The sequence below is a fragment of the Balaenoptera acutorostrata genome, chromosome 3 (genome assembly GCF_949987535.1).
Source record: "Balaenoptera acutorostrata chromosome 3, mBalAcu1.1, whole genome shotgun sequence".
Lineage (NCBI taxonomy): Eukaryota > Metazoa > Chordata > Mammalia > Artiodactyla > Balaenopteridae > Balaenoptera > Balaenoptera acutorostrata.
Window position 1 is genome coordinate 120,916,582 of NC_080066.1, and position 12,981 is coordinate 120,929,562.

Here is a 12,981-nt window from a genome sequence, read left to right on the forward strand (position 1 = left end):
AGCCCTAAATGATAGCTTTTTGACTGTCAGGGTATGAATCTGCAGGATTCTTGGCTTTTAGTCTTTTAACTGATTCTTGAGAATTATATCAACAAATAATTTGTAGTGCAGGTATTAATCAGAGTAATACATTAATGAATCTAACAAGAAAGATAGTAATTGTGTCTAAGTTCATGTAAATATTGTGTTAGAATTTTAAGTTAAAAAAAAAAGTAAGGAGAGAAGGAGGGAGAAGATGGCGGAAGAGTAAGACGCGGAGATCACCTTCCTTCCCACAGATACAGTAGAAATACATCTACACGTGGAACTGCTCCTACAGAACACCCACTGAACACTGGCAGAAAACGTCCGACCTCCAAAAAGGCAAGAAACTCCCCCCGTACTTGGGTAGAGCAAAAGAAAAAAGAAATAACAGAGACAAAAGAATAGGGACGGCACCTGCACCAGTGGGAGGGAGCTGTGAAGGAGGAAAGGTTTCCACGCACTAGGAAGCCCCTTCGCGGGCGGAGACTGTGGGTGGCGGAGGGGGGAAGCTTTGGAGCCACGGAGGAGAGCGCAGCCACAGGGGTGCGGAGGGCAAAGCAGAGAGGTTCCCGCACAGAGGCTCGGCGCCGAGCAGCACTCACCAGCCCGAGAGGCTTGTCTGCTTCCCCACCGGGGCGGGCGGGGCTGGGAGCTGAGGCTCGGGCTGCGGTCGGATCGCAGGGAGAGGACTGGGGCTGGCAGCGTGAACACAGCCTGAAGGGTTTAGTGCACCACAGGTAGCCGGAAGTGAGTCCGGGAAAAAGTCTGCAGCTGCCGAAGAGGCAAGAGACTTTTTCTTGCCTCTTTGTTTCGCGGCGGGCAAGGAGAGGGGATTCAGAGCGCCGTCTAAACGAACTCCAGAGAAGGGCGCAAGCCGCGGCTATCAGCGCGGATCCCACAGCAACAGGGGCGCAGAGGGAAAAACGGAGAGACTCCCGCACAGAGGCTCGGCGCCAAGCAGCGCTCACCAGCCCGAGAGGCTTGTCTGCTCACCAGCCGGGGTGGGCGGGGCTGGGAGCTGAGGCACGGCTTCGGTCGGATCGCAGGGAGAGGACTGGGGCTGGCAGCGTGAACACAGCCTGAAGGGGTTGGCGCACCACAGCTAGCCGGGAGGGAGACCAGGAAAAGGTCTGCAGCTGCCGAAGAGGCAAGAGACTTTTTCTTGCCTCTTAGTTTCGCTGCGCGCAAGGAGAGGGGATTCAGAGCGCCGCCTAAACGAACTCCAGAGAAGGGCGCGAGCCGCGGCGATCAGCGCAGACCCCAGAGACGGGCGTGAGACGCTGGGGCTGCTGCTGCCGCCTCCAAAAAGCCTGTGTGTGAGCACAGGTCACTCTCCACACCGCCCCTCCCGGTAGCCTGTGCAGCCCGCCACTGCCAGGGTGCCGGGATCCGGGGACAACATCCCCGGGAGAACGCACTGCGCGCCTCAGGCTGGTGCAACGTCACGCCGGCCTCTGACGCTGCAGGCTCGCCCCGCCTCCTCCGTACCGCTCCCTCCCCGCGGCCTGGGTGAGCCAGAGCCCCCGAAGCAGCTGCTCCTTTAACCCCGTCCTGTCTGGGCGGGGAACAGACGCCCTCAGGCGACCTACACGCAGAGGAGGGTCCAAATCCAAAGCTGAACCCCAGGAGCTGTGCGAACAGGGAAGAGAAGGGGAAATCTCTCCCAGCAGCCTCAGAAGCAGCGGATTAAAACTACACAAACAACTGGATGTGCCTGCATCTGTTGAATACCTGAATAGACAACGAATCAGCCCAAATTCAGGAGGTGGACTTTGGGAGCAGGAGATATTAATTTTTCCCCTTTTCCTTTTTTTTGTGAATGTATATGTATATGCTTCTGGGTGAGATTTTGTCTGTATAGCTTTGCTTTACAATAGCTTTATTTTACTTCACTATATTATAGCCTCTTTCTTTCTTTCTTTCTATTTTTTCTCCCTTTTACTCTGAGCTGTGTGGACGAAAGGCTCTTGGTGCTCCAGCCAGGCATCAGGGCCGTGCCTCTGAGGTGGGAGAGCCAACTTCAGAACACTGGTCCACAAGAGACCTCCCAGCTCCACGTAATACCAAACGGCAAAAATCTCCCAGAGATCTCCATCTCAACATCAAGACCCAGCTTCACCCAACGACCAGCAAGCTACAGTGCTGGACACCCTATGCCAAACAACTAGCTAGACAGGAACACAACCCCATCCATTAGCAGAGAGGCTGCCTAAAATCATAATAAGGCCACAGACACACCAAAATACACCACCAGACGTGGACGTGCCCACCAGAAAGACAAGATCTAGCCTCATCCACCAGAACTCAGGCACTAGTTCCCTCCACCAGGAAGCCTACACAACCCACTGAACCAACCTTAGCCACTGGGGACAGATACCAAAAACAACGGGAACTACGAACCTGCAGCCTGTGAAAAGGAGACCCCAAACACAGTAAGATAGGCAAAATGAGACGACAGAAAAACACACAGCAGATGAAGGAGCAGGCTCAAAACACACTGGACTTAACAAATGAAGAGGAAATAGGTAGTCTACCTGAAAAAGAATTCAGAATAATGATAGTAAGGATGATCCAAAATCTTGGAAATAGAATAGACAAAATGCAAGAAACATTTAACAAGGATGTAGAAGAACTAAAGAGGAACCAAGCAATGATGAAGAACACAATAAATGAAATTAAAAATACTCTAGATGGGATCAATAGTAGAATAAGTGAGGCAGAAGAAAGGATAAGTGACCTGGAAGATAAAATGGTGGAAGTAACTACTACAGAGCAGGATAAAGAAAAAAGAATGAAAAGAACTGAGGACAGTCTCAGGGACCTCTGGGACAACATTAAACGCTCCAACATTCGAATTATAGGGGTACCAGAAGAAGAAGAGAAAAAGAAAGGGACTGAGAAAATTTTTGAAGAGATTATAGTTGAAAACTTCCCTAATATGGGAAAGGAAATAGTTAATCAAGTCCTGGAAGCACAGAGAGTCCCATACAGGATAAACCCAAGGAGGAACACGCCAAGACACATATTAATCAAACTGTCAAAAATTAAGTATAAGGAAAACATATTAAAGGCAGCAAGGGAAAAAAAACAAATAACACACAAGGGAATCCCCATAAGGTTAACATCTGATCTCTCAGCAGAAACTCTGCAAGCCAGAAGGGAGTGGCAGGATATACTTAAAGTGATGAAGGAGAAAAACCTACAACCAAGATTACTCTACCCAGCAAGGATCTCATTCAGATTTGATGGAGAAATTAAAACCTTTACAGACAAGCAAAAGCTGAGAGAGTTCAGCACCACCAAACCAGCTTTACAACAAATGCTAAAGGAACTTCTCTAGGCAAGAAACACAAGAGAAGGAAAACACCTACAATAACAAACCCAATACATTTAAGAAAATGGGAATAGGAACATACATATCGATAATTACCTTGAATGTAAATGGATTAAATGCTCCCACCAAAAGACACAGGCTGGCTGAATGGATACAAAAACAAGACCCATATATATGCTGTCTACAAGAGACCCACTTCAGACCTAGAGACACATACAGACTGAAAGTGAGGGGATGGAAAAAGATATTCCATGCAAATGGAAATCAAAAGAAAGCTGGAGTAGCAATTCTCATATCAGACAAAATAGACTTTAAAATAAAGACTATTACAAGAGACAAAGAAGGACACTATATAATGATCAAGGGATCGATCCAAGAGGAAGGTATAACAATTGTAAATATTTATGCACCCAACATAGGAGCACCTCAATACATAAGGCAAATACTAACAGCCATAAAAGGGGAAATTGACAGCAACACAATCATAGTAGGGGACTTTAACACCCCACTTTCACCAATGGACAGATCATCCAAAATGAAAATAAATAAGGAAACACAAGCTTTAAATGATACATTAAACAATATGGACTTAATTGATATTTATAGGACATTCCACCCAAAAACAACAGAATACACATTTTTCTCAAGTGCTCATGGAACATTCTCCAGGATAGATCATATCTTGGGTCACAAATCAAGCCTTGGTAAATTTAAGAAAATTGAAATCGTATCAAGTATCTTTTCCGACCACAGCGCTATGAGACTAGATATCAATTACAGGAAAAGATCTGTAAAAAATACAAACACATGGAGGCTACACAATACATTACTTAATAACAAAGTGATTACTGAAGAAATCAAAGGGGAAATCAAAAAATACCTAGAAACAAATGACAACGGAGACACGACGACCCAAAACCTATGGGACGCAGCAAAAGCAGTGCTAAGAGGGAAGTTTATAGCAATACAAGCCTACCTCAAGAAACAGGAAACATCTCGAATAAACAACCTAACCTTGCACCTAAAGCAATTAGAGAAAGAAGAACAAAAAAACCCCAAAGCCAGCAGAAGGAAAGAAATTATAAAGATCAGGTCAGAAATAAATGAAAAAGAAATGAAGGAAACAATAGCAAAAATCAATGAAACTAAAAGCTGGTTCTTTGAGAAGATAAACAAAATTGATAAATCATTAGCCAGACTCATCAAGAAAAAAAGGGAGAAGACCCAGATCAATAGAATTAGAAATGAAAAAGAGAAGTAACCACTGACACTGTAGAAATACAAAAGATCATGAGAGATTACTACAAGCAACTCTATGCCAATAAAATGGACAACCTGGAAGAAATGGACAGATTCTTAGAAATGCACAAACTGCCAAGACTGAACCAGGAAGAAATAGAAAATATGAACAGACCAATCACAAGCACTGAAATTGAAACTGTGATTAAAAACCTTCCAACAAACAAAAGCCCAGGACCAGATGGCTTCACAGGTGAATTCTATCAAACATTTAGAGAAGAGCTAACACCTATCCTTCTCAAACTCTTCCAAAATATTGCAGAGGGAGGAACACTCCCAAACTCATTCTACGAGGCCACCATCACCCTGATACCAAAACCAGACAAAGATGTCACAAAGAAAGAAAACTACAGGCCAATATCACTGATGAACATAGATGCAAAAATCCTCAACAAAATACTAGCAAACAGAATCCAACAGCACATTAAAAGGATCATACACCATGATCAAGTGGGGTTTATCCCAGGAATGCAAGGATTCTTCAATATACGCAAATCAATCAATGTGATACACCATATTAACAAATTGAAGGAGAAAAACCATATGATCATCTCAATAGATGCAGAGAAAGCTTTTGACAAAATTCAACACCCATTTATGATAAAAGCCCTGCAGAAAGTAGGCATAGAGGGAACTTTCCTCAACATAATAAAGGCCATATATGACAAACCCACAGCCAACATTGTCCTCAATGGTGAAAAACTGAAACCATTTCCACTAAGATCAGGAACAAGACAAGGTTGCCCACTCTCACCACTATTATTCAACATAGTTCTGGAAGTCCTAGCCACAGCAATCAGAGAAGACAAAGAAATAAAAGGAATCCAAATCGGAAAAGAAGAAGTAAAGCTGTCACTATTTGCAGATGACATGATACTATACATAGAGAATCCTAAAGATGCTACCAGAAAACTCCTAGAGCTAATCAATGAATTTGGTAAAGTAGCAGGATACAAAATTAATGCACAGAAATCTCTTGCATTTCTATACACTAATGACGAAAAATCTGAAAGTGAAATTAAGAAAACACTCCCATTTACCATTGCAACAAAAAGAATAAAATATCTAGGAATAAACCTACCTAAGGAGACAAAAGACCTGTATGCAGAAAATTATAAGACACTGATGAAAGAAATTAAAGATGATACAAATAGATGGAGAGATATACCATGTTCCTGGATTGGAAGAATCAACATTGTGAAAATGACTCTACTTCCCAAAGCAATCTACAGATTCAATGCAATCCCTATCAAACTACCACTGGCATTTTTCACAGAACTAGAACAAAAAATTTCACAATTTGTATGGAAACACAAAAGACCCCGAATAGCCAAAGCCATCTTGAGAACGAAAAATGGAGCTGGGGGAATCAGGCTCCCTGACTTCAGACTATATTACAAAGCTTCAGTAATCAAGACAGTTTGGTACTGGCACAAAAACAGAAATATAGATCAATGGAACAGGATAGAAAGCCCAGAGATAAACCCACACACATATGGTCAACTTATCTTTGATAAAGGAGGCAAGCATATACAGTGGAGAAAAGACAGCCTCTTCAATAAGTGGTGCTGGGAAAATTGGACAGGAACATGTAAAAGTATGAAATTAGAACACTCCCTGACACCATGCTCAAAAATAAACTCAAAATGGATTAAAGACCTAAGTGTAAGGGCAGACACTATCAAACTCTTAGAGGAAAACATAGGCAGAACACTCTATGACATACATCACAGCAAGATTCTTTTTGACCCAGCTCCCAGAGAAATGGAAATAAGAACACAAATAAACAAATGGGACCTAATGAAACTTAAAAGCTTTTGCACAGCAAAGGAAACCATAAACAAGACCAAAAGACAACCCTCAGAATGGGAGAAAATATTTGCAAATGAAGCAACTGACAAAGGATTAATCTCCAAGATTTACAAGCAGCTCATGCAGCTCAATAACAAAAAAACGAACAACCCAATCCAAAAATGGGCAGAAGATCTAAATAGACATTTCTCCAAAGAAGATATACAGATGGCCTACAGACACATGAAAGAATGCTCAACATCATTGATCATTAGAGAAATGCAAATCAAAACTACAATGAGATATCATCTCACACCGGTCAGAATGGCCATCATCAAAAAATCTAGAAACAATAAATGCTGGAGAGGGTGTGGAGGAAAGGGAACACTCTTGCACTGTTGGTGGGAATGTTAATTGATACAGCCACTATGGAGAACAGTATGGAGGTTCCTTAAAAAACTACAAATAGAACTACCATATGACCCAGCAATCCCTCTACTGGGCATATACCCTGAGAAAACCATAGGTCAAAAAGAGTCATGTACCAAAATGTTCATTGCAGCTCTATTTACAATAGCCAGGACATGGAAGCAACCTAAATGTCCATCGACAGATGAATGGATGAAGAGGATGTGGCACATATATACAATGGAATATTACTCAGCCATAAAAAGAAATGAAATGGAGGTATTTGTAATGAGGTGGATGGAGTTAGAGTCTGTCATACAGAGTGAAGTAAGTCAGAAAGAGAAAAACAAATACAGTATGCTAACACATATATACGGTATCTAAGGGGAAAAAAAAAAAAGCCATGAAGAACCTAGTGGCAAGACGGGAATAAAGACACAGACCTACTAGAGAATGGACTTGAGGATATGGGGAGGGGGTGGGGTGAGATGTGACAGGGTAAGAGAGTGTCATGGACATATATACACTACCAAATGTAAAATAGATAACTAGTGGGAAGCAGCCGCACAGCACAGGGAGATCAGCTCGGTGCTTTGTGACCACCTAGAGGGGTGGGATGGGGAGGGTGGGAGGGAGGGAGATGCAAGAGGGGAGAGAAATGGGAACATATTGTATATGTATAACTGATTCACTTTGTTATAAAGCAGAAGCTAACACACTATTGTAAGGCAATTAAACTTCAATAAAGATGTTAAAAAAAAAAAAAGTAAGAAAACCACAGACACTTTAATGAAACAAAGTTTCAGTTTTTATCATTTTTTCACTCTTTGGTATTCTTGACCTCTCAGTGCCCCTCCTGATCTTTCAGTGCTCTGACTTCAGTGTCCTTCTGTTCCTCTATCTAGCCTCACAGCCTCCTTTTCTAGGAATAGAGAAGTAATAGAGAAGAATGAGAATCTTAATTCTCAGCAGATCTTGTGCTACTTAATGTAGAGAGATATGCATTAAAGGTGAATTATGTCACTTCCCCTCCTTGTACTTTTTAAAAAATAAATTAATTAATTAATTAATTAATTAATTTTTGGCTGCATTGGGTCTTCATTGTTGTGTGCGGGCTTTCTCTAGTTGCGGCCAGCGGGGGCTACTGTTCGTTGTGGTGCGCGGGCTTCTCATTGTGGTGGCTTCTCTTGTTGTGGAGCACAGGCTCTAGCCGCATAGGCTTCAGTAGTTGTGACACGCGAGCACAGTAGTTGTGGCGTACGGGCTTAGTTGCTCTGCGGTATGTGGTATCTTCCTGATCCAGGGATTGAACCCGTGTCCCCTGCATTGGCAGGTGGATTCTTAACCACTGTGCCACCAGGGAAGTTCCTGCATCAAGTTTCTTGATATGCAAGATAATTAACTTGGGATAGGAGAGGAGGGGATTGTCAGAGATTTGGAGGGAGAAAAAGGTACACAGTAGCCATTTAGGAGAATGAAGCTGATTAAATGTCAGTGAAATGTGGTATGATTACAGGGCAATGTTGAATATCTACTTGAAGCTTATGGTCCTAGATTTGAAAGAGACTAAATACTATTTTTAAATATAGTTTATAATCATAAAAAATTTAATTTATCATTACAGCTACTTTGGGGTACTTACTTTGTGCCAGATGTTATGTTAAGTGCTTTATATTAATCATTCTAAGAATTTTAAGAGTATTATTCCCATTTTACAGATTAAGAAACAAAAACATAGATAATATAGCAAAATACTGTATATCACCTCCCAGAATTTACATATTAATACTTGTTTCATATATATATATGTATCTGTGTGTGTGTGTGAGAGAGAGAGGGAGGGAGAGAATGGGTACATAAAACATAAAAGTAAATAGCACACTATATCAGTTGAAGTCTATTCTGTTTCCTTTCCGAAGGTCATTATGTTCCTTCTTTCCCAGAGGCAACCACTCATGAGTTTAATGTGTGTAAACTTACAGTCTATATATGATTTTTTTAAAAGTATTTTTCTATTTTATCAAGTTTTTATCTGCATATATTCTTGAATTCTTTCCATTTTAATATAAAGTTTATTATTTTAATTGCTGTATAAATAAATATATGAATATAACACAATATATTTATCCAGTCTTATCCAGTCTCCTCTGATGAACATTTAGGGTGTTTCCAGTGTTTCACCATTACTAACATTGCTGCAATTAACACTTTTTTTTTTACACATGTGTTCTTTAGAGATGAGTCCAGTTAATGAAATTGCTGGGAAGTAAGATATGCGTAGTTTCGGTTTTAATAGATGTTGCCCTTTGTCCTCAAGAGTAGTTACGTGTGAAGAATTTGAGAGTAGCTATTTCTTCAATACCTGATGTAAAACTTTTTTGAATATTTCCAGCCACATGAGTTAAAAGTTTTCTCATTTTTCTTTCTTTATTTTTTGTAGTTCTTTTATTATTAGTAAGCTTGAGCCCCTTTTCATGTTTATTGATCATTTGTATTTCCTCCTGTAAATTGCCTGATCCATTTCCCTCTTGCTTAATAGGAATTCTTAGTGTCCTTTGGATACTAATCTTTTATATTTTGCAAATATTTTCTTAGTTTATTATTATGTATGTTATTGTTATACATCAAAAAACAAAAGTTTTCAAATTTTGTTATAGGTAAGTTAATTTATTTTTATGGAATTTTTGTTTTCTTTAAGACTTATCTTTAGATAAAAAAAGTATTCTCTGTTTTCTTCTAAAAATTTTAAAATTTTGTTTTGATTTTTAAGGCTTTAGTCTGGATTTTATTTTTGTTTTAATGTTTAGTTGGAGAGTTATTTTTTTCCCCATTGGATAGACAGTTGTTTTAATACTGTATATTGGTTTATCAATTTGAAATATCACTTTTATCTTAAATGTCCATATTTGCATAGGTCTGTTTCTTAGACATTTTCTCTATACCATCGGTCTCTTTATTCCAGAGCCATAATCTACCAATATCAATGCTTTTATCAACTACTTCCTGGAAATTTTGCTTTCCATTTCTTTTAAATTCCTTAATCATTAGATTAAACTATTTCTTCACATTCTATGTGAAGATGCTTATTGTACTTGATTAGCAAACAGTATTGAATTAAAAAAAAATTCAAACCCTTTATCCATCTTTATAATTCTCTTCTCAACCGTGCTGATGTTCTTGTTATGTGATAGACCCCCAAATTATTAAATAGTTACCCAAGGAACTATTGCAATTCAAGATTTGTTTTGGAATGAAAAGAGATGAATAACACTTTTGTTTAAACTAGACATCTTGAATGTTATTCTAATTTTTAGTTTACGAAATTGCTTCACAATGCACTGTACATTCCTTCCCACTCTTTTATTCATTTTTTCCCTGATTCTTTTCCTTCTCCCATTATTTCTTTTCAATCATCTCTTTTCTTAGAAGGGTGGTAGGAAACAAAGGTAAGAAGGCAAAGAAGAAGGGAACCATTCATGTCCTTATTTGTATTTTAGTCTTTGGTCATATGCTTTCTACATAGTTTTATTTTATTACATTGTGTGTGTGTGTGTGTGTGTGTGTGTGTGTGTGTGTGTGTGTATGTACATGTACATATACATGTATATGTGTATTTGAATTTGACCAGAATACCATTGTTTACTTGTTCATCCTTCCTTATTTTTCTTTCAAGGCAAGCTTTACCTCCTCTGTGATATCATTTCTGACTCCTCCAATCAGAATTAGATAGGCCATCTCTCATATTATTTGTATGCCCTTTTATTTAAGGCATTAATTTATTTGTTTTTATTTGTTTCTGTCACCATAAGGGCACAGACTGTATCAAAACCAACTTCGTATCACTAATGCCTGGCACATAATAGGAGCTGGTAGATTTAATTATCCCAGAGGAGGGCAATGTGGACATATGATTGATAAAATAGAATACTTGTAGAAAATTTTGTATTTCTGAGGTTATTGATATTGTGGAGATGTATTTTAGAAGCGAAATAATGATATGGTATCTTGAGAGCTCATTGAGAAAGAGTTGGGAAGTTTTCAGGTTTCCCCATCTTATCCTTATCCCCTTGCCCAGCTCTGCCATTTAATTAATCCCATGTTTAAAGTAGAAAGGGAAAACTCAGTTTAGATCTCAGTGGTTGGTATTGGCCTTTTCTTCCACTGGGCTAATTCATTCAGACCATTGAGACAGCTCTGAAAGGGGGAGGAAATGAGCCTTCAAGACTATCCGGATCTTCCTCTTCTAAGTCACATCCCTTGACCCTTGAGAGCTCATTAAATATAATTCTCTTCATTGACTCTAGTTGTTGCCAGGTGGTATCCTTGGCTTTGTGTGAGAAAGATGTGTCAATAAGGTCCCATGTGGCTGAGTCAGATGACAAGTGACATATCCAACATTGTATGGAGTTCACATTATGAACCACAGCCTGAGACAGTCATGGAAGGTAGTTTGAGGCCATTTGTCTGTATCTGTTAGGATGGGGGAGAGTCACACAGTTTATCCCCTTTGTCCTTCGCCATATTTTTGGAGATTGGCAAATGCCTACTTAATCTATCGAAGTCTACCATCACCTATCGGAGATGAGATAGACTACCTATATTTTTTCAAGAATGATGAGTTCCACAAAGACCCATGAATTCTTACCATTTTGTCATCATAAATGACAAAGGAGGCTGGCTGTAGAAGCACCTCAGTCAGAGTCTGTGCCTAAATTTGTGTCTCTTCAGATATCCTTAATCTGAGTATTGTGAACCTTCCATTCCTCTTTTGAGTCAGAGATCTTTCCCTTTAGTTTTGGAGGGATGCTAAATTCCAAAATGTTGAAGTTACTGAAAATTTGATTACTTGATGACCTCAATGATACTCTTTCTGCTTTGGTGACCATTTCTTTTATCATTGTCAGTTCTGCTAAATTTCTTGCTATGTTTACAGCATATTCTGCTTTTTCTTTCTTTGCTAGTAGCTAGCTCCTCAAAGCCTTTTTTGATATATTGATGTATCTGCTTCCTTCCACTGTTATTAAAATTGAAAGTTAATATATGTAACTAAATTCTATTCATATATTCTAATTTACACATAGTAATGGAAACTATCAAACTCCAGGGTAGCATTATACTTGTGTTTCCTACAAAAGCAAAGTTATTGCCTTTAGTAAAGTGTGTAATTTTCCTAAAATTGTCTACTGTTATCTACCAAGAATATATGTCAGTCTTTTATTTTATTTATTTATTTATTTATTTTTGGCTGCGTTGGGTCCTTGTTGCTGCGCGCTGGCTTTCTCTAGTTGCAGCGAGTGGGGGCTACTCTTTGTTGCGGTGCGCGGCCTTCTCATTGCTGTGGCTTCTCTTGTTGCGGAGCACGGGCTCTAGGCGTGCAGACTTTAGTAGTTGTGGCACGTGGGCTCAGTAGTTGTGGCTCACGGGCTTAGTTGCTCCGCGGCATGTGGGATCTTCCCGGACCAGGGCTCAAACCCGTGTCCCGGGCATTGGCAGGCGGATTCTTAACCATTACACCACCAGGGAAGTCCCTGTGTCAGTCTTTTAGAAAGCAAGAAAAATATCTACATCCATTATATTAAACTTAAGGAAACTCGATTTATTTTTATCTTAATGAAGATATTTTAAAAACGTGTTTTCTAGGCCAACCGTATCCTGATCCAGTTCTTCCTCCACAAAGGCAAGACAGATTTTATTCTAATTCTGGTAGACTTTCTGGACCAGCAGAACTCAGAAGTTTTAATATGCCATCTTTGGAGAAAACGGGTAAGAAATACTTGTGTGTATGTGTTTTTTAATAATGGTGGCATACTAAAGAACTGGAAGCTGCATAAAGGACTAATATAATTGTGATCTCTGCTTAGCTCTTAAGGCCACAGTCTCTTTCCTGAGAACTTCCTGGTTTTATGTTTCTTGTTATTTTGTACACATCCATGGCGTCTGCACATATGTTGGTGGTTGGTTTGGGCACCATTGTAATGAGTTTACTATATGAACCCAAGATGGTAAATTTTACTGTGTTCTGTGATTAATTTCTAGTTTTTCCAGTCCACTGACATATATCCTGTTTAGTAATTAGGGAAATTAGGCTGGTGTGAATGGATATGCTACAGTCTACCAGAAAAATA

The 12,981-nt window shown here is 39.8% G+C and overlaps 1 protein-coding gene across 10 annotated transcripts in view; it reads left to right on the forward strand.

Moving 5' to 3' along the window:
* The window catches only part of MIA2 (MIA SH3 domain ER export factor 2), a 113,872-nt gene that overhangs the window by 93,587 nt on the left and 7,304 nt on the right, over positions 1–12,981 (forward strand). For all 10 annotated transcript variants that reach the window (XM_007178319.2, XM_057543481.1, XM_007178320.2 and 7 more), the window contains one exon: positions 12,497–12,619. In XM_007178319.2, the coding sequence (XP_007178381.2) occupies positions 12,497–12,619 (123 nt within the window). The remainder of the gene's footprint in view (positions 1–12,496; positions 12,620–12,981) is intronic.